The following is a 21,430-nucleotide window of genomic DNA, read 5'->3' on the forward strand; positions in this document are numbered from 1 at the left end:
GAAAAGACCAAAGCTCGCACCGAGCGTCCTTTAGGACAATCCAGTGTGCATTTTGGGTTAACACAGGTAATGCAGGCCTGGCACAGAAAGTTAAAACACAGTGTAAAAGTAACAATTACCTTCTTGGAAGGTCTTTTAGTATTTTTCTTGTACAAAGCACAAGACCTGTGATAGGAGGGAGTCAAGTAATCCCAGACTGGCTTTGTGGGCAGAGCCAGTTGCCTTAGTAATCACTCAGCTTTAAGTCAGTCTGAGGTTATTTAGTCACTAATTGGCCAGTTCAGCTCTAAAGTTCAAGCCAATAGGAAGGGGAAGAGTTATTTTTTAATGGTTTTAGACTCTGGAAGTACCAAGTTCAAGCCTAGCTTCTGTTGGAAGGGATGGGGTGCCTGCAGCAGCCCTCAAACTGCCTGTGGTCTTCTGGTAGTGCTGGATCTGGACCATAAGTAAGCTCATAAACCCCACCTTGTTCCTTCATTCTCTCCTTAATCTTCCCCAGCCCACACCCTCAAGAGAAGACTTTCAGTCCAGAGCTGCCTAGTGCAGTAATGCTTAAACACATCTAAATAATTAATCTACACTATAAGTCTTGGGAGTCTTGATAAAACTGGAATTCAAATGGACAAAATCTGTGTGGGCAGAGCAGGGTTTGTTCAGTATCCTGAATGCTGCTACACCTCTTTTAATGCTGTATTCTCTTTGTCTTTCTCTTTTAGCGCCAAGCAAAGTACACAGAGAACAGGCTGAAGGCCATTAAGGCAAGGAATGAGTATCTGCTGGCCCTGGAAGCCACCAATGCCTCGGTGTTCAAGTATTACATCCATGACCTGTCTGATCTCATTGATGTAAGTGCTGCTGCCCGGGGGCCTGCACTGGGTGTCACTGCCACGAGCCCTCACACCTTCCCCTCCTCCTTCAGCATCTTCTGCACCAGCACAGCTGGAAACCTCTGCCCAGCTGTGCAGGGACAGGCTGGGATGGGCAGCTTGGAGGGTGGCCCCAACCCTGGTATTTGTTCATGGAGCTGTGACATGAGCTTTTCTTAGGTGGCCAGCTCGGTTCGTTGCACAGGGAGACGAGAAACGTGACATTGAAAAGGAAAGGGAGTTGCTTAGTTAAAATGAAACCCAGCTTTGGTGTCACACTGTTGCCTGACATTTTCTGTTTGCTATTTTAAGCAAACCCGCAAGATTTTAGCTCTGAAGCACATTTTGAAAGGAGGTTTTGAACTGTAGAAACAGTAGTAGAAGAAATTTGGGAAAAGAAATGGGAGTTCAGAAGCTTTTCCTGAAGTTGCTTTTCACTTGTTTTGAAAAATTCAGAGAACCATAGGATATCCTGAGTTGGGAGGAACCCACAAGGATCATTGAGTCCAAATCCTGGCCCTGGACAGGACCCCCCAAAATCCCACCCTGTGCCTGGGAGTGTTGTCCAAACACTCCTGGAGCTCTGGCAGGTTTAAGTGCCCTGGGGAGCCTGTTCAGTGCCCAGCCACCCCCTGGGGGAAGAACCTTTTCCTAATATCCACCTGCAGCCCTCCCTGACACAGCTCCAGCTTGTGTCCTGTCCTCCCTTGTGTCCTGTCACTGCTCACAGAGGGAATATATTCCAAACCCTGCAGTATTCAGTGGGAATCAATTCTGCTTTTGGTAAAAAAAAAAAAAAACCAAACCCCAAATCTCTGCTCTTTGAAAACTCAGAAAAGCCAGTTGGGAATCCTGAGTTACTCACAGGGATGTAACTCCCCCCTTCAGGCTGCAGAACTCAAGCTGTGTCTGGGTCACTGCCTCGTGCTGGATCCAGTTCCCTTTCCGAGGCCATCCCGGTGCCGTCACCGCTGGAAACACTCGGCTGCAAAGCCTGGAGGGAGCTGCAGTAGGAGCAGGGAGTAATGAACACAAGTGTCTCTAGACATAGGCAATAAAGAGCACTCAGAGCACTATTAATTACTCAGCTATTATAATAACTAACAGTCTATATAATACATTTATTCAGCTGATGATAAACTCGCCTGGAGTGCTCTTGTGCCAGGTGTTGATTTAAACCTGTCCTTTGGAGGTCAGGGCTGTCAGTGAGAGTGGGCTTGAATAATACTGTTATTTCCAAATGTCATGATTTGCAGAATTGCTGCACTGAAGAGGCCTGCTTTGTTTATTCCTGCTGCCTTTTTAGGAGCCCTGTTTTGGTTAACGTTTGCTCAACCTTAATTATGTGGTCTTGGGTTGTTTTTTTTTTTTACAAATGATAACTTTTTGTACATGTTTACATTGAAAAGTTGGTTGGGATTCGCTTCCCTACCATCAGCCTAATTCAGTTATCTCAGTTTTCACCTCTACAACCCATCTATAAGTCCTCCCCCAAATGCTGCCCGTGTGCTTGGTTCATTTGTCTGCCCAGTGTGTTTTCCTGAGTCAGATATAGTGAAGAATCCTTTTGGATTTCATAAGCCCAAACCAGCTTCTAAGCACGGACCCGAGATGTTTTAAGCAGGACATGACAAATCTGGGTTATCCAGCTTGGAAAGGAGTGCTTCTCTCACAGTCCCAGCTGTCTCTGGGCCATGGCAGGCAGTGCTGCAAGACAAGGAGCCAAACTCCAGCATTCCAGGGATTTGTCACTGTTCCTAGAGAGGAGCCCTCGTGGCTCTGGGTGAGTCCGTGCCCGTGTTAACCCCCTTCAAGCATTCAGTTTAACACTACATTGCAAGTTTTCATAATCTTTCAAATTAAAGTATTATCTGTTCTGTTTTCAGGCATGGAAAAATGTGGGACTTGTCTGGGAGCACAGGAGATGGAGCTGAGTTATCTCATTGTCAAGGCACAGGGAATATAGATTTATTAATGCCTTTGATCCTGAAGGATTGAAAATTAACAATTATAACCAGTGATGGTTATCTGAACCAACTGAATTAAATAAAAATGTGATTTTTAAGCCAGGCTGTAATGCTTTCCCTCAATCTAATCATTTGATCATATTGAATTTTGAAATATAATATAAAAGTAATCTTCAAAGTTACTTACAAGTAGATTGTGTTAGACCCAACAGCATTAAACTTGTCATGTTTATACAGCACATTGTGTTCCCTCTCCAGTTGCAGGGAAGGGTAACAGGGAGTTAATTCTTCACTGAGAGTTAAGAACAATAAATTGTTCCTGACATAGCCCAGTAGTTTTGAATTTCCTGACTTTGGGGACTGAGGCAGCTCTTTGATGCTAATGAAATATTACAGTAATGGGGAAGTTTGCATTAACTCATATTTATAAAAGGGTCACTAGGACAGGATTTAAAAAAAAAGAAGGTAAAAATGTGTGTGTGAATGACTCAGAGCTTACTTTACTCTTCTAGGAATAAGTATTCCATTGCTGTTTACTCCAGGATCCCATCCTTTCCCTTCCAAATGTAAATTGCATTTTACAACAAAGGGCTTTTTCTCCTTAAATCTTCTGGTTTGGGTCTGTTTGAAAACTGCTAACTGGCAAAGGGTTAATCAGCTGTCGTGTCGGGAAGGGAATTTGAATGAGTTATCATTAAATTCTTATAAAAAATTGATTTCCTTTGAGAATGATTCCATCAAACATTTATATAACCCAGAAAAGGGACGGCGGGACTGGTACGTTTATAAACCTGGAACGCTGGACTTTGAAAACCTTTCGAGTGGGGGAGTGGGCTGCTGGGAAGTGTTTTCTGTCACTGCCTTCAGCTGCAAAAAGCCAAAACACTTTGCTTTGTGGTGGGTGTGACAAATTAACTGCCCTTGGACCTCCCAGTTCCCCCAGTGCTCTCCCCTCCTGCGGCAGCTCCTCTGTCCTTCTGGGCATGGATGTGATGGGAGAAAGGGAGCACAGGGAGGGCAGAGTGGGAGCACTGGGAGGCTGCACAACCTCAATTCCCAGCAGGAATTGTGTCCAGTTCTGGTCTCTGCAGTTGAAGAAAGACCAGGAGCTACTGATGAGGCTCCTCCCACAAAGATGATGAGGGCTCTGGAGCATCTCTCTGATGAGGAGAGATTGTGAGAGCTGGGCCTGGTCAGTCTGGAGAAGGGAGGATGGAGGAATGTTTCCAAGGGGTGTTGGGATGGTGCCAGGTGTGTTCAGTGGTGCCCAGTGACAGGACAAGGAGCGATGGCCATGAACTAATTCTACCTCAGCATGAGGAAGAACTTCTTTCCATGGAGGTGGCAGAGCTCTGGAACAGGTGCCCAGGGAGGGTGTGGAGTCTCTCTCTCTGGAGACATCCCAAACCCACCTGGATGAGTTTCTGTGTCACCTGCTCCAGGTGACCCTCCCTTGGCAGGGGGATTGGACTGGGTGATCTCCAGAAGTCCCTTCCAACCCCAACTTACTCTATGATTCCGAGGAAAGGAGTGAGTGCTGCTGTTAAACCTGAGCTGATCCCAATCCTGGCTGCAGCACTGGCCCAACTCTGCCTTTCCCCCCTCCCTGACTGCAGGGAAGCACTGCAGTGTGTGTGCACTGAGCAGGAGCTGTGAGTGGCTCTTGATCCAAGACTGCCTCCACACGTGCAGATTCTCAATCAGGCCTCTTTTGTTTTTGGTGTTTGTTTTTTTTTCTTCTTTTTTTTTTTTTTTTTCTTGGCTGGTTTTGTTCTTTCTGATTGAATGTAAAGTCCTTTAATTCTCTGCCTCCAGCCCAACCAGCAACTGCAGCTCTTTTTACAAGACTCCCCACCTGCCACAGCTTGTTGGCACAAGAACCAGGCATCCAGCAGCACCCGGTGGCAGAAATTCTGTGAAAGCAGGGAATGGTCCAGTAGCCTCTCTCTTCCCTCTCCCCCCACCCCTCCTTCTCTTTTTTCCCCTTTTTTTTTTCCTTTGCTTTTGCACACAATGACAGTGATGAGACCCAAATGATGGGCGAGGAGGAGATTTCATGTGAATTTTTGCTTACAGAGCAGCACAGCAATCAAGCAGATGGTCTCTTTCTTTCTTTCTTTTTGGATATTCTCCTAGTGTGTGTAATCTTGCTTTGTGATTCCAAGAAGGTGGGCTCCTTCTTGCTCACTCAGTTCGATGGCTGAAAAAATCCAGGCTGTTTCTGGCCAGTTAATGAAAAAGTGCCTTTTTCCCCTTCTGAAACATGAAAACTTGGCTCTGCAGCCCTGGTGGAGATGAAGCTGCTTGATTGTATCCCGGTGACATCACCCTGGTGTCAGCCATAGCCAGGAAATTCTTGACCATAACCACTTTCTGCTTCAAAGTTTTTTTGCTCCTCTGTTTCACCCCAGCAGTGAAATCATCCCAAACAAAGGCTGCTTGGCTTTTGGATGACTCTGTTCTCAGGCCTGGGATGTCCAGGTCATGTTCCTCCTTCCTGAAGTACACTGAATAAAGCAGTTCCCCGTGTTTTGGGCGGAATTATCTAGATGCAGATTAACTTTTATACGTGATCCAAATCCTGTGTCTTGTTTTACCAGTAGTGCCTTGTTTTCCTCTTCCTTTGAATAATGTTATTTAAGGATTTTGGAGCGTGTTTATAGGAATCAGGGCCCCTAAAAGTGAGGTTAGAATTTAGGGGAATACACTGGCATGCTGTTGAACACACCCACTTCTAGGTTACTTTTTTCTGACAGCATGAAATGAATATCTAATACTCCATGAAAACTCCTCAAACTGTTAAAATTGTTTAAGCTCCACAAACTGTTATAATGGTTTAAGCTGTGCTTGTCTTGGTTATTAATTATAGCAGAATGCTAAAGCTTGTGTGGGATTATAGGTTGAGGTTCTCTAAGGACCATGGGCAAGATGGCTCTGGACTGAGTGAGGGATGTGGGACCACTCTGGTACCCAGAAGATGCTGAAATAACCACAACTTGTTATCCACTTAGAATCATAGAATCAGCCAGGTTGGAAAAGACCTCTGAGATCATCAAGTCCAAGCTTAATCTTTCAGCCTTACCTGCTCTTAAAGCAACCTCATGTCAGCAGCCAAACAGAGGGTCAACCTGGTCTTAAAGACTGAGATACTGGATCATTTCCATGGGGAGAATCCCTCAGTCCAAGCCAGGGGGCACAAGGAACGGGCTCATCCCCAGCAGAGGCTCTGAAGCTGAAAATAAGTGCAGAAGGGAAGTTTGCTGGTGATCAGGGTTTGGCAGAATATCTTAGTTTTGAAGATATTGTTCAGGAGGAATTCTGCAACTCTATAAAGCAAAAAGTTCCTCCTTTAAAATTAAGAGCAGCACAGATTTGGTATAGGTTTGTCTTGGATAACTACAGGCAGAATATGAAGTGTCTGACAAGGGAACATGTCCTTAATTCACCCAGAAAAACTATTAGAGAGAGATGTTTGCCTTTAGACTGTAAATAAAAGGCTTCCTGCATTAAAAGAGGTAAATTTCCCCAGCTCTAAATTAGACCTATTTGCAACATTTTCCACAGAAGAGTTCTCTGTTGAAAATGCAGTTTTATTGAAGCATTTTGTGAGAGCACGTTGCCTCCAAAAGCGCTTTTGACTTCTCCAACTTCGGGGCTTTGGAAACGCTGCCATTTCCATCCCAGAGTTCCTCTGCTTTATTCACGTGGGGTGTTGTGTGTGGGGGGGGTGTTTTTCCAGCAGTGCTGTGACCTGGGGTACCACGCCAGCCTCAACAGAGCCCTGAGGACGTTCCTGTCGGCCGAGCTGAACCTGGAGCAGTCGAAGCACGAGGGGCTGGACGCCATCGAGAACGCCGTGGAGAACCTGGACGCCAACAGCGACAAGCAGAGGCTGATGGAGATGTACAACAACGTCTTCTGCCCCCCCATGAAGTTCGAGTTCCAGCCACACATGGGTGACATGGTGGGTTTGGGCCCCTCCTCCGGAATGGGATTTCCAGCTTGAGTTGCGTTAATGTGGAATATTCTTTTAAATCGGTGTTTTTCTTACAGTTCGCGTCCCTCCTGTGCATTTTGGCACACCACGAGGTAAAAGGGGGTTGAAATCTCAGTTCTGCTCTGCACTTTGTTTTCATCCCCTACGCAGAGAAATGTCTCACCCAGCTCTGCCCTCAGCCTCGTTAATGCTCATCTGAGCATTTCCTCAGACACTGAAAAAGCTGCTCTTTAGAGATTCAAAGCTTGAAATCTTTATCAGGGATATTTATAAGCCTGGTCAATAGCAGATCAATCCAGCACCTGATCAGGCTGTTAAAGAGGGTCTCTGGCTCTGTAAACACTCCCAGCTCCACCTGTTTATCTCCCTCCGAGAGATAAACACACTCAGTCCAAGGCCACCTGTTTGGCTCTGGGTTTGGGAGGTTCAGGGGAGCAGGAGGAAGGGGAGGTGATGTAAAGATTAAGCAGAGGCTCCTGGTGTGGATGCCTGAATTTTACTGGCTCAGAGGTACTGAAGATGAAAATGCTCAATTTGGTTTAATGCTAAACGGGAACAGGATGCTCCATTTTAACCTTTCATTTAACCTACGAGTTAAATAAATGAAATGAGGTAAATTCCTGCACCCTGAGACAGAACCTGAAGTTAGAAATTTGAGGGGACAGCATCATAAAGAAACTTAAATGCTGATTTTTTTTATGCATTTGGGTGCATAATCTTGGAGCACAAATGCTTCCCAGGGGTGCTTTTTGCATCTTCCTTGTGAGACGAGGCTGTCAGAGGACTTTCGTTTTTTGGCACGGAAAACCCCTCTCTTTATAGGTTTATCAAGATGTGGTTACTCAGCTGGGAACTGTTTAAAAAGTGGCCCAAGCTGAAACCGGTTCTAAATGGGAACACATGCACAGTGTGCTAATTTAGGTCAGTTGGTAGGATTTCTAGATTATCCCCTGAACACTGAGCACAGACTGGAAGGATGGTCTCTTGCAGCCTCTTCTTTCCAGCCAGGAATTACAATCACTGCTTCAGGCTCTTCTTTGTCTCTTCCATTTTAAGGGAAACCCTCAGACTGGAAACGACCTTTCCTGGGTTTTTTTTCTGTGCTTTGGTGGTGTCCTGGAAGATCGTGGGAAGGAAAAAAGAATTACCTGCAGTCAGTCAGTCATTCAGCAGCAGCTCCCATTCACTGAATCATTTATCTTGGTAGTTCTTAAGGCCAAATGAGTATTTATAATGCAGCTGATGGTCTTGTTGCAATAGTCCTACATTGAATACATGATGGTTTGTGTGCATGTGTGTGATAAAACTCCCATTCCACTTTCTGTCTTTAAAAAAATAGCCTTAGGCAGTGAGGGCAGTGTTTTCTTTTCAAAAAGCTCCCCCCCCAAAAAAAACCCAGAACAAAACTAAAGGGAAAAGCTGCCTCATGCTGTGAAATAAGAGTAATTCTCAGCAGCACAGGGAAGCTCAGTGTTCTGGCATGTTTGACAGGTCCCTACCCTGTTCTTTTTTTATTTCAACTCCCCTGAATTTATTAAATGGTGACTTGTACCTGTGGCTGTGGTGTACAGGTGGTTCAGCTGAGGGAGCTCAGCCCCTTGTCCCCCTGCCCCAGGATGCCTGGCTGAAACATTGAACCAAATTCTTCTTGATTTGCCACGGGATTTAGCCCAATGTCTGTGGTAAAGCACCTTTAGACTTCCAAAACACACCATGAGCTTATATTACTGGAATTAGCTCCTTTTTCCTAGTTCTCCTGTGATGTTCTCATCCTCTCTCCTGCTCACTGCAGGCAGGGAACTGCAGTTTGGGAGAACCTTTGCCACTGGTTGAAATCCAGGGCTGCGAAGTTTGAAAGTTAAGCACTTTGGAAAACGTTTGTGTGTAATAATCAAATGACTGATTGCAATATTCTTGATGATGTGGGTTTTTTCCCTGTGCTGTTTCCCTCCCAGGAGTCCCAGCTGTGTGCCCAGCAGCCAGTCCAGAGTGAGTTGGTGCAGAGGTGTCAGCAGTTGCAGTCCAGGTTATCTACGCTGAAGATTGAAAATGAAGAGGTCAGTTAATCCACCAAAAATCAACAACCCTCTTACCCACTTCCAGTCCATTCTGGGGAACTAATTGTGGCAGAATCTTGTTGCTGTGATCCTCTTTTATGAAGACTTGTGTTAAAATTCAAGGCTGAGGCAGTTGAAGCCAACAGTTCATGAGTGTGTGATCCCACATGGAAGCTGGGTGTGTGGAGAGGATCCTTTAAAATACCTTCCATGGGTCTTTCTCCCCACCCTTCAGTTGCTAAGACTGGCTGTGTTGCAAAAGTTGTATTTGGATAGCTAAGGGAAAAAGAGGAACTTAATGTTTTGAAGTGAAGACAGTGAATTTGCATCACCTGGGGTAAGAGTGATTTTTGTTTAATTGGTCATATAAGATGAGAAGACTACATCAATGGTATGGCCTATCTCTGCACCTCTGTGTTCAAGAACTTTTAATCCTCCTTGGGTAAAATTTGCAACTCCTTTATGTCTAGGAAGTCGATTCAGATTTACCCTCAGTAAAAATGAAAAGTACAGGGAAGTCCTGCTCGTAACATCCAACATTTGATGCCCAGTAGATGTAGTTACAGGGGACAATCAGATCATCTTTGTTCCACACTCTTTGAGGTTAAATGTCTTTGCATCTGCTCCTGATCACAGCTGATTTCCTGCTCCTGGCAGGCTCTGGGTGCTGCCAGCCCTTGGCTGTGCTGTTAATGAGCACAACTTACACCTTAATTACATCAGGACGTGAAACCAGTAATATCTGTTTATTACCAAAGTGCTCCAGGGCACTTGCTGCCTCTCCTGTTTACACACAACGTGCTGTCCTCACTTGTAACTTCTCTCCTTCTCACTGGGCAGGTTAAGAAGACCATGGAAGCCACACTCCAGACAATCCAGGACATTGTCACCATAGAGGACTTTGATGTCTCGGACTGTTTCCAGTACAGCAATTCCATGGAGTCTGTGAAATCCACTGTCTCAGAAACCTTCATGAGCAAACCCAGCATTGCCAAGAGACGGGCGAACCAGCAGGAGACAGAGCAGTTCTACTTCACTGTAAGGGGCTTCCTAAGTTTTTAGGAGCTTAGGAATGTTTTTTCTTTTGGGAAAAAAGTTCTTCCCTGTGAGGGTGGGCAGGCCCTGGCACAGGGTGCCCAGAGAAACTGTGGCTGCCCCATCCCTGGAAGTGTCCAAGGCCAGGTAGGAGCAACCCGGGCTAGTGGAAGGTGTGGGGATGGAACAGGATGAGCTTTAAGGTCCCTTCCGACCCAAACCCTTCTGTGATTCTCTATTTTCAATGTGATTTATTTAGAATTCTACTCACCAGAGAGTGCAAAATGATGCTCTTGTCTTACAAAAACACTTCTGTCATTGATTTTTGGGCAAGCAGAGGAAGCACGTTGGGTTTTTTAAAACATGTGCTCTCAATTCTCTGCAAATATATTGGGATCCCTTTGTTGATGCAAACGTAGTCTGTAGTGTAAAATTTGATTTCTTCTGCATCTGAAAAGGAATTGTCTGAGAAAGAACTTAATAGCTTGTCAATATCAATTTTCAAAACTAATAGAAGCTAAAAGGATGTTTAGCTCTTTCATTTTTTGTTATTATCATCTTACAACTCCAGCTCACAGCTTTTCACTAAGTCAGTGCTTTTTACAAGATGCTAAGAGCTTTCTGATGTTGACTTTCATACCATACTATGTGTTTTTTTTTCTAAATCAGATTTATGTTAAACTGTTGAATTTGGCTAGATTTTCAAAATAGATTAGCAGATGAAAATCACAGCTCTTATCCTGGTTACTTTGTCATTCCTTTGGGCATCTTTTGCTCTAGATAATATCCTTCACTACTTCTTCCCAGAATTATTAAAAGTCTGAATTTTCTGTGCAAATTGCAGTAGCTGGATGGTTCATCAGGCCTTGACTTACAAATATTCAGAATCCTCTGTAGAAGGTGAAAGTGGCTATTGAGAGAAGCGGGTGGAGAAATGGCTTCAATTAAGAAGGGATTGACCACCCTGCCCAGGGTTATGGAACTAGAAAAGTGATTTTTAATTGAACTCCCAGCACTCCCTCTCTAGAGAGGGACTATTGTCAGTTTAAATAGGAAAAGGAACCCAGGGCTTAATTTGGAGGGGATATTTTTCTGTTTCGTGGTGTTAGTTAGAGAGACCCTCCTAAAGCAGCCTGATCAGGTGCTGGATTGATCTACTATTGACCAGGCTTATAAATATCCCTGATAAAGATTTCAAGCTTTGAATCTCTAAAGAGCAGCTTTTTCAGTGTCTGAGGAAATGCTCAGATGAGTATTAATGAGGCTGAGGGCAGAGCTGGGTGAGACACTTCTCTGTATAGGGGATGAAAACAAAGTGCAGAGCAGAACTGAGATTTCAATCCCCTTTTACCTCATGATGTGCTAAAAGGCTGAGGGATATGAACTGTAAGAAAAACACTGATTTAAAAGAATATTCCATATTAATGTAACTCAAGCTGGAAATTCCACCTGGTGCATTACTAGCTGGGCAGAGCTCTGGGGTAAGGGCAGTGATGGGAATTTAATTGAAGATACTCACTGTAGTATCTCCACGCTGGAATAATCTGTGTTTCCACTGGAGGCACATCCCTGCACGCTGATGGGGGTGTTGTTGGGCTTTGAAGGAAGATTTGTATTCAGAATAGAAGCTTAAAACTTCCCTGTGTGAGTGGAAAGCAGAGGAATGATTGACTTAGCACTGAGCTAATGCAGGTGGCTGAAGCAGGGAAGCAGCAGCGACTTCAGGGAGCCGAAATCCAGGGATGTGGCTGCTGCTGCCATGGATACAGACCTGCTTCCTGGAATTGGAGCTGTCAGAGCTGCTAATCATAACACAGCTGGCACTCGGCCCCACCTGAGGAGTGGAGAGGGGATGAATGATTTAATTCTCTTACCTCTAAAACGGGGTAATTTTAGTCCTCGGGACGAAATGTTATTTTTTTTTCCTCCGCGAAGGTGAAGAGCCAGAACAGTGCTCATTCTGTGAAGTGCTTTAGAATTAATGTGAATTTATTATTAGCAAACCCTTAAACCACGGGTCTGAAGTGTGATGTGAAGCCTCCCTGCCAATGAGTCCTGCAGCAGCGTCGTGCTGGGGGTGTCAGTGGGACACTGGGCCCGGGGTCAGTCAGATCCAATTCCCCCTCTCCTGAAAATACCTGGGGTGAAGTTGTTCTTGGAGGGTGTAGAGAGGGGATAAAACTGCTGAGCTTTCTGGGTTGGAGGCAGGTCAGGATGTGGGACAGTGGCAGAAATGGGTTTTCTTTATAGCCAGGATACGGTTGGTTTGCATTTCACTTCGTCCCATGTCCCACCTGACAACTGGTTCTCCCTGGGACAATCCTGCAGTGAGTTTGGGCTTGAGGTGTCCAAGTTGCTTGGTTTTCTGAGTGCAAAATGCTCCCCAGCTCTGACTCAGAACAGATCTTCACCTCTTAATTGTCACAGTGCAGAAATAATGTGACTTGAGGATGTTTCTGCTGCTTTGTTCTGATTGCACTTAGTGTGACTCCAGCTGTGCTCTGCCAGGAATGGAATCCTTAGGAGTTCTCCTGTAGCTTGATTATTATTTTTTGTCTGTTTTTATTATGCCAAAAATCCAGTGCTAATGCATCTTTATAATTCATTGAACAAAGCCCCGAAGCCTTATTTTAAAATTACTTTTTTTTTCTTCTCATAAACATCCTTGCAACAGGCAGAGTACAGAATGTCAGGCACGAGGAAATAGGAGTAAAATCTCCTGAGATACTGCACTGAATAGGAACCTTCTCTTTTTCTCCTTTAAAACATTCCCTGGTACAATCCCAGGCAGGTGATGTTCTTAACATGACCTGAGCCAGAGCACTGGGAGTCCCAGCGCTGTGTCTCTGCCCTGCCCTGCCTGCAGCCTCCTTAGGCTGAGCTTAAGTGCTTAGATCTGCTTCAAAGGGGAGATTAACTCTGCCAAATCAAGTTGATCTGCTGATCTTTAAGCTCCTGTTTGAGCTGAGCCTTCCAACCCTTCCTCTCCCTTCACCCACCCGTTACTCCCAAACCAGATTTATCCTCAAACCTCCCCCCACCTCAGATTCTCTGGTTATTTTTGCAGCTTTAGCTCTTAAGTGTTTTCTTCTGTCAAGATTTGATATAAAGTTTTTAACTGAGCAAGATATATAGTTAGGGCTTGGTCCTAGGGGGTAATTCCAAAAGCAGTGTGATTAATTTTTTGTCACTGTGATCACGCTTCCTGTTTTCTTCTAAAACAACAACAGAAAAAAATTGAAGTGTTAATATAGGAAGCAGGAAATGCTGAGACTCTCCAAAGGGACTTAATTCTTGTGAAATGTTTCTTCCAATGTTGTCAAGCAAAGGGACATAAAACACAGGCTTTTGGCAGTTAATTAAAGCCATTTTTGTTTGTTGTGTCAGGGCTGGAGACCCCTCAGGGGAAACTTTGTTAGTTCCTGGAAGGTTTTTCCTTATCCTCAGTACTGCCATGGTGTATATATATATATATATTTCTTTATTTATTCATGTATATATTTCTTCTTGATCCTTTACATCCTGCACAGAGGCTGCTGTTGTGACAAGCAGGGGCCAGGCACTCTCGTTGCTAAAAAATACTCTTTTTTACCTTAAATATTTGCAGTCTAATTTGGCAATCCTAGGCCAGAACTGGGAGAAAGTGGAGAGAATTGGGAAAAGCCAATGGAAGTGTCCAAGGCCAGGTGGGACAGGGATTTCAGCAACCTGGGCTAGTGGAAGGTGTCCCTGCCCCTGGCAGGAGATGGAACTGGGTGATCTTTAAGGTCCCTTCCAGCCCAAATCATTTGAGGATTTAATGATAAGAAGAACATTTCATTATTAAATGAGAATCCTCTCTTTGTGTTGACTTTGCTGGCTGAATCTTTAAAATACCATGGAGTGGTTTTAGAATCTCATGATTCTAAAGAATGGCCTGTGGTATTGGAAGAATTATGTGCTATTTGTGTTTTTTTTCTCAGTGTAAATATGTCCTGGTTCCAACACGGACAGCTACTGTATTTTATGTGCTGCAGCTCAGTGAAGATAAATAAAAACTGCTCTGAACTGCAAAAATAAGAGATGAAAGACCTGTGAAAAACCAGCATTTGCAGAGCTGTGAAAAATCAGGAAGCAGTGGGAAAAAAACCCTTTCATGATTGTACAATATTTCACCGAGGGAGTAGATCTGAACTTAAATAATACCTTTATTTGTTTTGTCCCGTGGCCCCCCTGCAACCCTGTGCATCATCCAGCGTGGAGGCAGCCACAGCGTTTGACAAGTAAAGTGGGGTGAGGGAGGTTAAGTGTGAGAATAAGCACAGTAGCAGCCTTTTAGTTGGTTAGAACAGATTGCTCCATTCAGCTGCATTTCCATTCCCCCCCTGGCTGCAGAGGGATGGGTGACAGCTCCTCTGATGGCTTCAAACATGCCAAACATTCAGCTGATTCCGCGGTGGAACAATGGGAATTGCGCTGCAGACAGGGAATCACACAGTCCTTAAGGTTGGAAAAAAGACCTCCAAGATCAAGTCCAACCTTTGTTGGACTCAAAATATGGATGGGCTGAACTTCAGACTTGCCCAGAGAGATAAACCAGGACTTAACTCGTCCTTTAACTGTGAATTTCAGTGTCATTCTGTACTTGTGTTCAGAGTCAAGGGACATGAAGGTGCAATAAAAAAGATATGAATTGTCTCTTCATTATCCTTTTTTTTTTTTTTTCCACCTTCCCAGAAAATGAAGGAGTACCTGGAAGGCAGGAACCTGATAACGAAGCTCCAAGCCAAGCACGACCTCCTCCAGAAGACCCTGGGAGAAAGTGAGTCTGGGACCCCCATCCCTGCTCCCAGCCAGGCTGTTGCACTTATTGCATCAGTCAGCTGAGTGTGGCAGCCCTGCATTAGTGCTGCAAAGTGGCCACACTCATGTTTTATGAATTCATTCCCCTGATCTGTGTGATGGAGCAGCCCGGTGACCTACGTGGCTGCTTGATGAACAAAAGATGCTTAATGAATCGCTAAAGTGCCTCGCTGATGGTTGCAGCCAAGCGTGTGCCCCCCTCCTCCATCCTCTCCCCATTCACACACCTCCTGCTCATCACTTAACGATCTGCACCAGGGCAAACCTCGGGATTTACAGTTTGCTGAGGAAGTTGAGAAGTACTGACAGAGCCTGGTCAGAAGTTTCACTTCCGTGGTAGTTTTGCTGCTTCTTCACCTCTGGGAGTTCAAACCAAACTAGTGTGCATGAGCCTGGGCTTTTATTGGGAGAATAACAAGCAAATTTCAGAGCATTTAAAATATGTTGCCTGTCTAGAGGGCATTAGTCAAGGGGCAGCAGCCAGAACTGAATATGCATTTGCTGTTGGTGTCAGAACAAAGGAAGATTTCTTTCCCTTCATGGTATGGGCAAATCCTGTTGGCCAAAAACACTTAAACTATGCATCCAAGTTTCCATAGAAACCTGACTGCCTTGTATTTGCAGAGGAGAAGGTTTTAACAGTCTAAATGTCAGGTCAAAAAAAAAAATGGCTCGACTGGTTGCTGGGTTCTTGTGCTGGAGCAGGGCTGGTGTTGTGATGTGTAACTGAGCTGGGCTCCCCACAGTTTATGGTGTGCAAATCTTGTGGATGAAAACTTAACCAGCATGTGGGCTTTGAAGTGCTTTGCTTTCAGTTTAAAAATGCACTATAAAACTAAAATACTTACTGCCATGGTAATTAAAGAGTTTTGTGTTTATCAGACCCAAACCACTGGAAGGCAAGGGAAGGATGTGCATTGGTTTGAGCTTTATTGGTTAAAGTTGTTCATCTCTTCAGCTGTCCCAGAGAAAGGGTGGGTGAAGCCAAAGTTCTGTGTCCTTGGGGTATTTTTCTTCTGCCTCTAAATATCTCTGAGGGACACCCGTGCTGCCCCTGTGACTAATCACATTCCTGGATCATAGCTGACCTCTGCATTCCAAGACCTCTTTCCTCTTAACCTGCCTGCCCCCTGAACCCAGCTCAAGCTGTGGTGGGGGGGAAAAGGAGAGGAAATTAAATGTGATTTCTGTATTGCTACGTAGATTTAAAGGCTGCTTCTGTTTTCTTCATTTGCTTTGCAAACCAGAACTTTCTTAGTGGCTCTGTGAAGGGACCCAAAAAGTGTCGGGGGGGGCTCCTTCTGTCATCTGTGGGATCAAAAGGAGCTGAGAAAGGGAGGTGCATCTCATTTCCAAAACCACATGAGCAGGTTAATGGGACAAACTGGGGACTGTGCCTAGACTTACCCATAAAATGTCACTTAATTGGGAAATGGGCAAATAAAAATCCCTTTCACACGTCCCCAGAGCACGTTTAGAAGCTTTACTGAAAAAAAAAAATGTTCCTACAGCTGCGTGTCTTCAGTGCCTGGAAAATTCAGGGGTTTGTTGTAATTTTTATTCTTCTTTACCCCCATCCTCAGGTGACATTTATTAGTTGTCGTGCAAATTGCCTTAATCTAAAGATGACAAGTTCCAGCAATAAAAATAGCAGCAGTTTTCCTATCTCCAAGTAATTATGTCCCTGCCTACTGTACACATTTGTCACCCTAATGCAGGAGCCCCTTGATGTTGCCACAGCCATGTAATTTCTATATATATGAATATTCTATGATGAAAACGGGACAGATGGCTGGAAATTCTGCTTCAGAATAACATTTTCATGTAAATTATGCACTGTTTTGGCTTTAAGTGGGGAGAGAGAAGTGGCTATCAAGATGTGTTCAGCTAATTGTCAGCCATCAGCAATTAGCTGTTTCCCTCCTTGGTTCTTCCATCTCCCCAGGAGCAGGAAGACAACTGGAGGGAAGGTGGATTTTCAGCTGTTGGGAATCAGTGTGGTTTCACTGAGGATAATCTAGACCAGCAAAGGATCTGGCCTGTGCAATTCCCAGCAGCACATCCTCGTTTTCCTCCTTGTTGTGATGTTTTAGATGATGCTGCATTAGCAAGTCCTGAGCCTTGGCTGCTTCCTTGCAAACTCAGTGCAAGTTAATGGAATGTTTTTATAAATATGTTTGTGGAAAATACCATTAAACTGTCTGTCTCTCAAAATAGCTTAATGCCAGCACGTTCAGTCTGTGGACTAACAAATCTGGGAATGTTTTCAGTCCTCCTGAGGGGCTTTATAAAGCAGGATCTCTTGCCCCACCAATCCCCCCCGGGAAGTGGGAGGGAGGGAGAGGTTGACAAGCCCAGTTTTTTTGGCAGAAATCAACAATTAGAATGCACAGGGAGCTGGTTTTCAAGAACAATCCTTTGCAGAGCCAGAGTCACTGGGCAGCTGTGTTTCCTGGCTGGAGCTGTACCAGCAGGGATGGGCTTTGGTGGTGACTCCAGCAGTGCCACTGTCCAGCTCCTAGAGCTGCCCCCTCTGTCACCAGTGGTTCCTCTCCTCCATCTCCTTCCCAAACTGGCTTTACAGAGGTATTGAAAGCATTTTCTCATTCCTCTCTCCTAATGCTGGATTTCTTTGTCTCCCTAACAGGTCAGCGGACTGACTGCGCCCTAGCCAGGTAGGTGTGGCTCAGGGAATTAGATTTTTGAGGAAAATCTGGTGCAAATTTATCATTCTAGATCAGTGACCAGCCCAGGATGTGTATCTGGTAGAAAATGATACTTATTTAGAACCATACAGTCGAGTCCCAGAATGGTTTGTGTTGGAAGGGACCTTAAAGCTCATCTCATTCCATGCCCTGCCATGGGCAGGGACACCTCCCACTGTCCCAGGTTACTCCAAGCCCTGTCCAGCCTTGAACAATTCCAGGGATGGGACACGGATTGAGCCAACACAGAAGCAAATTCCTTTTCTTGCCCCGGTGCATTTACTGCAGAACCATTGTGAGAACCCAGAGAATATTTTTCAGATGGAGATTTTTACAACCAAATTCCTGTTTCTTTAAGAGAGTTGGGCCCGGGGAGTCTTCAGGGGTTTATCCACATGGTTGGTGCCTGGAGTTGAGTAACATAAATTGGGAAACCCTTTATCCCCTCGACACTCTGCTGTGCCATGGAGCTGAATCCAACAGCACGGAGATGGTGGAGAATAAACTTTTCATTTATAATTAGGACCGATTGCAGAACCATAACCAAGCTCCTGGTGGGCTTTTTGTAAAACATAACAAATCTCCATCCCCAAATTGATGGATTCAGGGGGCTCTGCTGGGCATGAGGAGCTGGAGCAGGGGCTGTGCATCATCCTGCCTCGTTAACAAAAGGAAGGTGATTACTACCAGTGTGGAGCCATTACTACTGTTCACATTCCTCACAGCAAAGCAAAGCTGACAGGTCCTAATTAGACCCTGACATCTGTAATAATAAAATATTATTCATCACGAAACAATTTTAAATATCAAAGAACCAGTCCTGCTAATAGTTTAAAATGGGCCTTGTTGTCTGTGACAGCCCATGGAATCTGGGGGTTTTTTTTATTTTTTTTTTATTTTTGCGTTCAGTGTTTTTGATTCTTTCATAGAAGGAATTTCCCCCCAAATTAACACATCGTACAGTCTTTTTAAAAATCACGCTTCTGATCCCCTTATTTATAATTCAACAGCCATCTGCCCTGGCAGGGAATTGGCTGGAATGATCCATCAGGGCCTCTCTGCTATTATCTCTCTCGCTTCATTTTTACAAGAAACTAAAGGAATTTTAAACCCCCGTAATAAATTTTGAGGGGGGGAAAAAAATCCTGGCAAAGCAAGGCTTTTTCCCCCTTTTTTTTTCCTGCCATTAATGTCCCCCAACATCAATAAATGAGAGCAGACAGAAGAGGCTTAGCCTGGCTGGTGCGTGCTGGTGTTGGAGGGGGCTTTGTGTTATTTGTTTATTTGAAATCTTATCAAAACTGTAATAAAGACTCCTCAGTGGCAGCTGTTAGAAGCACAGTGGGAACCAGGCTGCTCCCACCTGCTCTTCCAGAGAGCAGCTCGGTGCAATTTATATCAAACTTCATCTTCTCCGAGGAGCTCTTGTGCCGCAGAATTCCGCGTGGTCGGAATTGAAACGTCAGGGGCAATCTTCTGTCGGAGCTCCCTGGCGGCTGTTTCGGGGGTTTTTTTTAGTGATTTAAAGTCGCTTAAAATCTTCCTGGAGTTCCATAAATCGAAGGAGACCCTCGTCATTGTGATTGACTTGGATAGCTGGCTCCTTCCCTGCTCCCGAAGGAAGGCGGGTGGTTGGGAATGCGAAAGGAATGAGCTGGTGATGGTGGGGGATTATCCTGACTGTTGTGTTCTGATTATCCTGACTGTTGTGTTCTGATTATCCTGCCTGTTTGTGTTCTGGTTTTTCCCTCCTGCACCCCCCTGGCTGGTTCTGACCCATCAGTGGCAGGCGCAGCTCCACCGTGAGGAAGCAGGTAATTAAGGTTTCCTTCAGTAACGAAGCAGGGCTGGGGGGGGGGGGATTGGTGGAAAACAAATGTTTTCATCCCTCCCTCTCTTCCATGGGCCTCTTCAGGTTTGTCCAAGTGGTGTCTGCTCATTCAGTGGCTGAAATCACTCAAAGCCTCGTTCATTTTCCCTGATAAAATATCAAATTAATTTTACTCCCCGTTCTGACAGACCTGGAACCAAAAACACCAAACAGCCTTGAGCTGTTTGGACAAGCCATGGTTTATGGGATTCGTGCTGTTGTCTCTTTGTCCCTATTCCCTTTATTTTCCCTGGAATCCCACTGCAGTGCCATTAAACCTGTAACTGCTCACTTGTTGTGCCTTTATGTAATAAAGACTTACACAGGGCAGGCTTTGTGTCCCTGGCTGTGGGGATAATCTCTTGCTTTTTGGTACCCAATGAGCTCAAATGTGTTTCTTTGAGATAGGCAAAACTCAGCATTATCTCTTGTTGATACTGTGAAGTTAAAATGTGGCTTGGAATTTCAGTTCATACAGCCTGTCTTGGGGTGCTAATTTGTAGTTTTTAGGATCTTGGAAATTATTATATAAGAGAGCCAGTTGTGGTGTCGGTGTGCAGAGTCAAACCTTTCTTATTTTTTATCTTTTTTTTTTTTTTCCTCTTCACTTTTAATATCTCTACATTCTGACTGCTCTTTAAATGTCTCTTTGGGCAGGATTCCTCCCAAGCCATTCCCCTGGTCGTGGAGAGCTGCATCCGATTCATCAGCAGGCACGGTGAGTCTGGGGGCACTGAAGGTGTCCTGGGACATTCCTATAAAATGAAGTGATGTAGAAGCCTTATAAAAAATGTTCAGAGCAGCTCAGGACGTGCTGCTTGTGCAGAGCAATCCCAGAGATTGCAACAGGAGGAAAATGGCTCTGACTTTCTGGCTGCATTGCTGGTTATTATGTGTATAATCGCTTCTCTAAATAACTGACCTTGCAAATGTTGTTCTTCCCACAATATCCCTTTATTCCTTGCAAAATAAGGTTCCCATCCATAGATACCACTCATTTCTCACCTCCACTCACCTCCCTTTGAGCCCTGAAGTGTGGCCTTCACCAACAACAATCATCCCCTTCCCAGAGGGGGAGGAATACTCTGAGTATTTGAATGTAGGAGGTCAAGTGGGGAATTAATTGCCCACTTACTGCCACAGCGAGATGATTTATGCCTGTTTTGAAGGTTAACTTCACAGCCTTGAATGCTATACATTTATTGTAATTTGTTTTCATTTTTAATTGATATCATTTGTTAGTAGTGTGTGGAACAGCTGTTAATTAACAGATATAGAAAGGGGTTGAATTTATCTTCATTACCCAAGATGCAGGGCCAGGTAGTAGGTCCTGTTTCATTTTTCCCTTGTTTCATCACCATTTTAGAAACTATAATCTAGAGTCCCATTCTCATCATCACTTGGAAGATCATCCCAAGTGCTGTAATCCTTCTTTAAGACCATACCTGGATATTTGGTGGAAAAAAAATCATTTAAACCACGTTGCAGCGGGAACTGAGGCAGGATAAATCAGGAAGATGACACTTCTCAGACTCATATCGCTGGGTTAGCTTGGATTTTCCAAGAGACTCGATGGATTTCTGCACAGAATGTCAGGCCATGGTGGGAGGCACAGTTTGGAATCAGAAGGAATGTGTTTTACACAGCAAAGCCACGTGAGGCAGCAGAACTGGTGCGATTGCCTGACGCACTCACACGCAGGGATGGATTTGTTGGAGGTGGCCTGACATTTCCAAGTGTTTGGCTGTGTAGGTGTGGGATGAATGTGGTTTTCATTCTGCTTTTTCTCCGTGCTGGGAATTGTTTCTTCCCCTCTGTAGCTGTGGTGAGCCACACACTGCAACGGGATAAAACCCCTCGGTGGGTGGAGAGGGAGAGGCCACAGGTGCATCCAGGAGAGTTTATTATTGATGGCCATTGTTATGGATATGTGTGATGGGAAAGGGTCTGGAGGGGCCATAGGAGGAGTGGCTGAGGCCCCTTGGCTTGTTGAGCTGGAGGAGGCTGAGGGGAGACTCATCAGGGGTTTCAGCTCCTCATGAGGGGCAGCTCCGATCTCTGCTCCCTGTGAGCAGTGACAGGACCCAGGGA

At 44.8% G+C, this 21,430-nt stretch overlaps 1 protein-coding gene across 5 annotated transcripts in view; it reads left to right on the forward strand.

Moving 5' to 3' along the window:
- Positions 1-21,430, forward strand: part of SRGAP2 (SLIT-ROBO Rho GTPase activating protein 2) — a 108,846-nt gene that overhangs the window by 61,250 nt on the left and 26,166 nt on the right. For 4 of the 5 annotated variants that reach the window (XM_032710695.1, XM_032710699.1, XM_032710697.1 and 1 more), the window contains 8 exons: positions 717-845; positions 6,573-6,797; positions 8,786-8,887; positions 9,728-9,925; positions 14,639-14,723; positions 17,412-17,439; positions 19,253-19,283; positions 19,997-20,057. In XM_032710695.1, the coding sequence (XP_032566586.1) occupies positions 717-845; positions 6,573-6,797; positions 8,786-8,887; positions 9,728-9,925; positions 14,639-14,723; positions 17,412-17,439; positions 19,253-19,283; positions 19,997-20,057 (859 nt within the window). The remainder of the gene's footprint in view (positions 1-716; positions 846-6,572; positions 6,798-8,785; positions 8,888-9,727; positions 9,926-14,638; positions 14,724-17,411; positions 17,440-19,252; positions 19,284-19,996; positions 20,058-21,430) is intronic. The other variant, XM_032710698.1, reaches the window with a different exon arrangement.

Source organism: Chiroxiphia lanceolata, chromosome 25 (genome assembly GCF_009829145.1).
Source record: "Chiroxiphia lanceolata isolate bChiLan1 chromosome 25, bChiLan1.pri, whole genome shotgun sequence".
Lineage (NCBI taxonomy): Eukaryota > Metazoa > Chordata > Aves > Passeriformes > Pipridae > Chiroxiphia > Chiroxiphia lanceolata.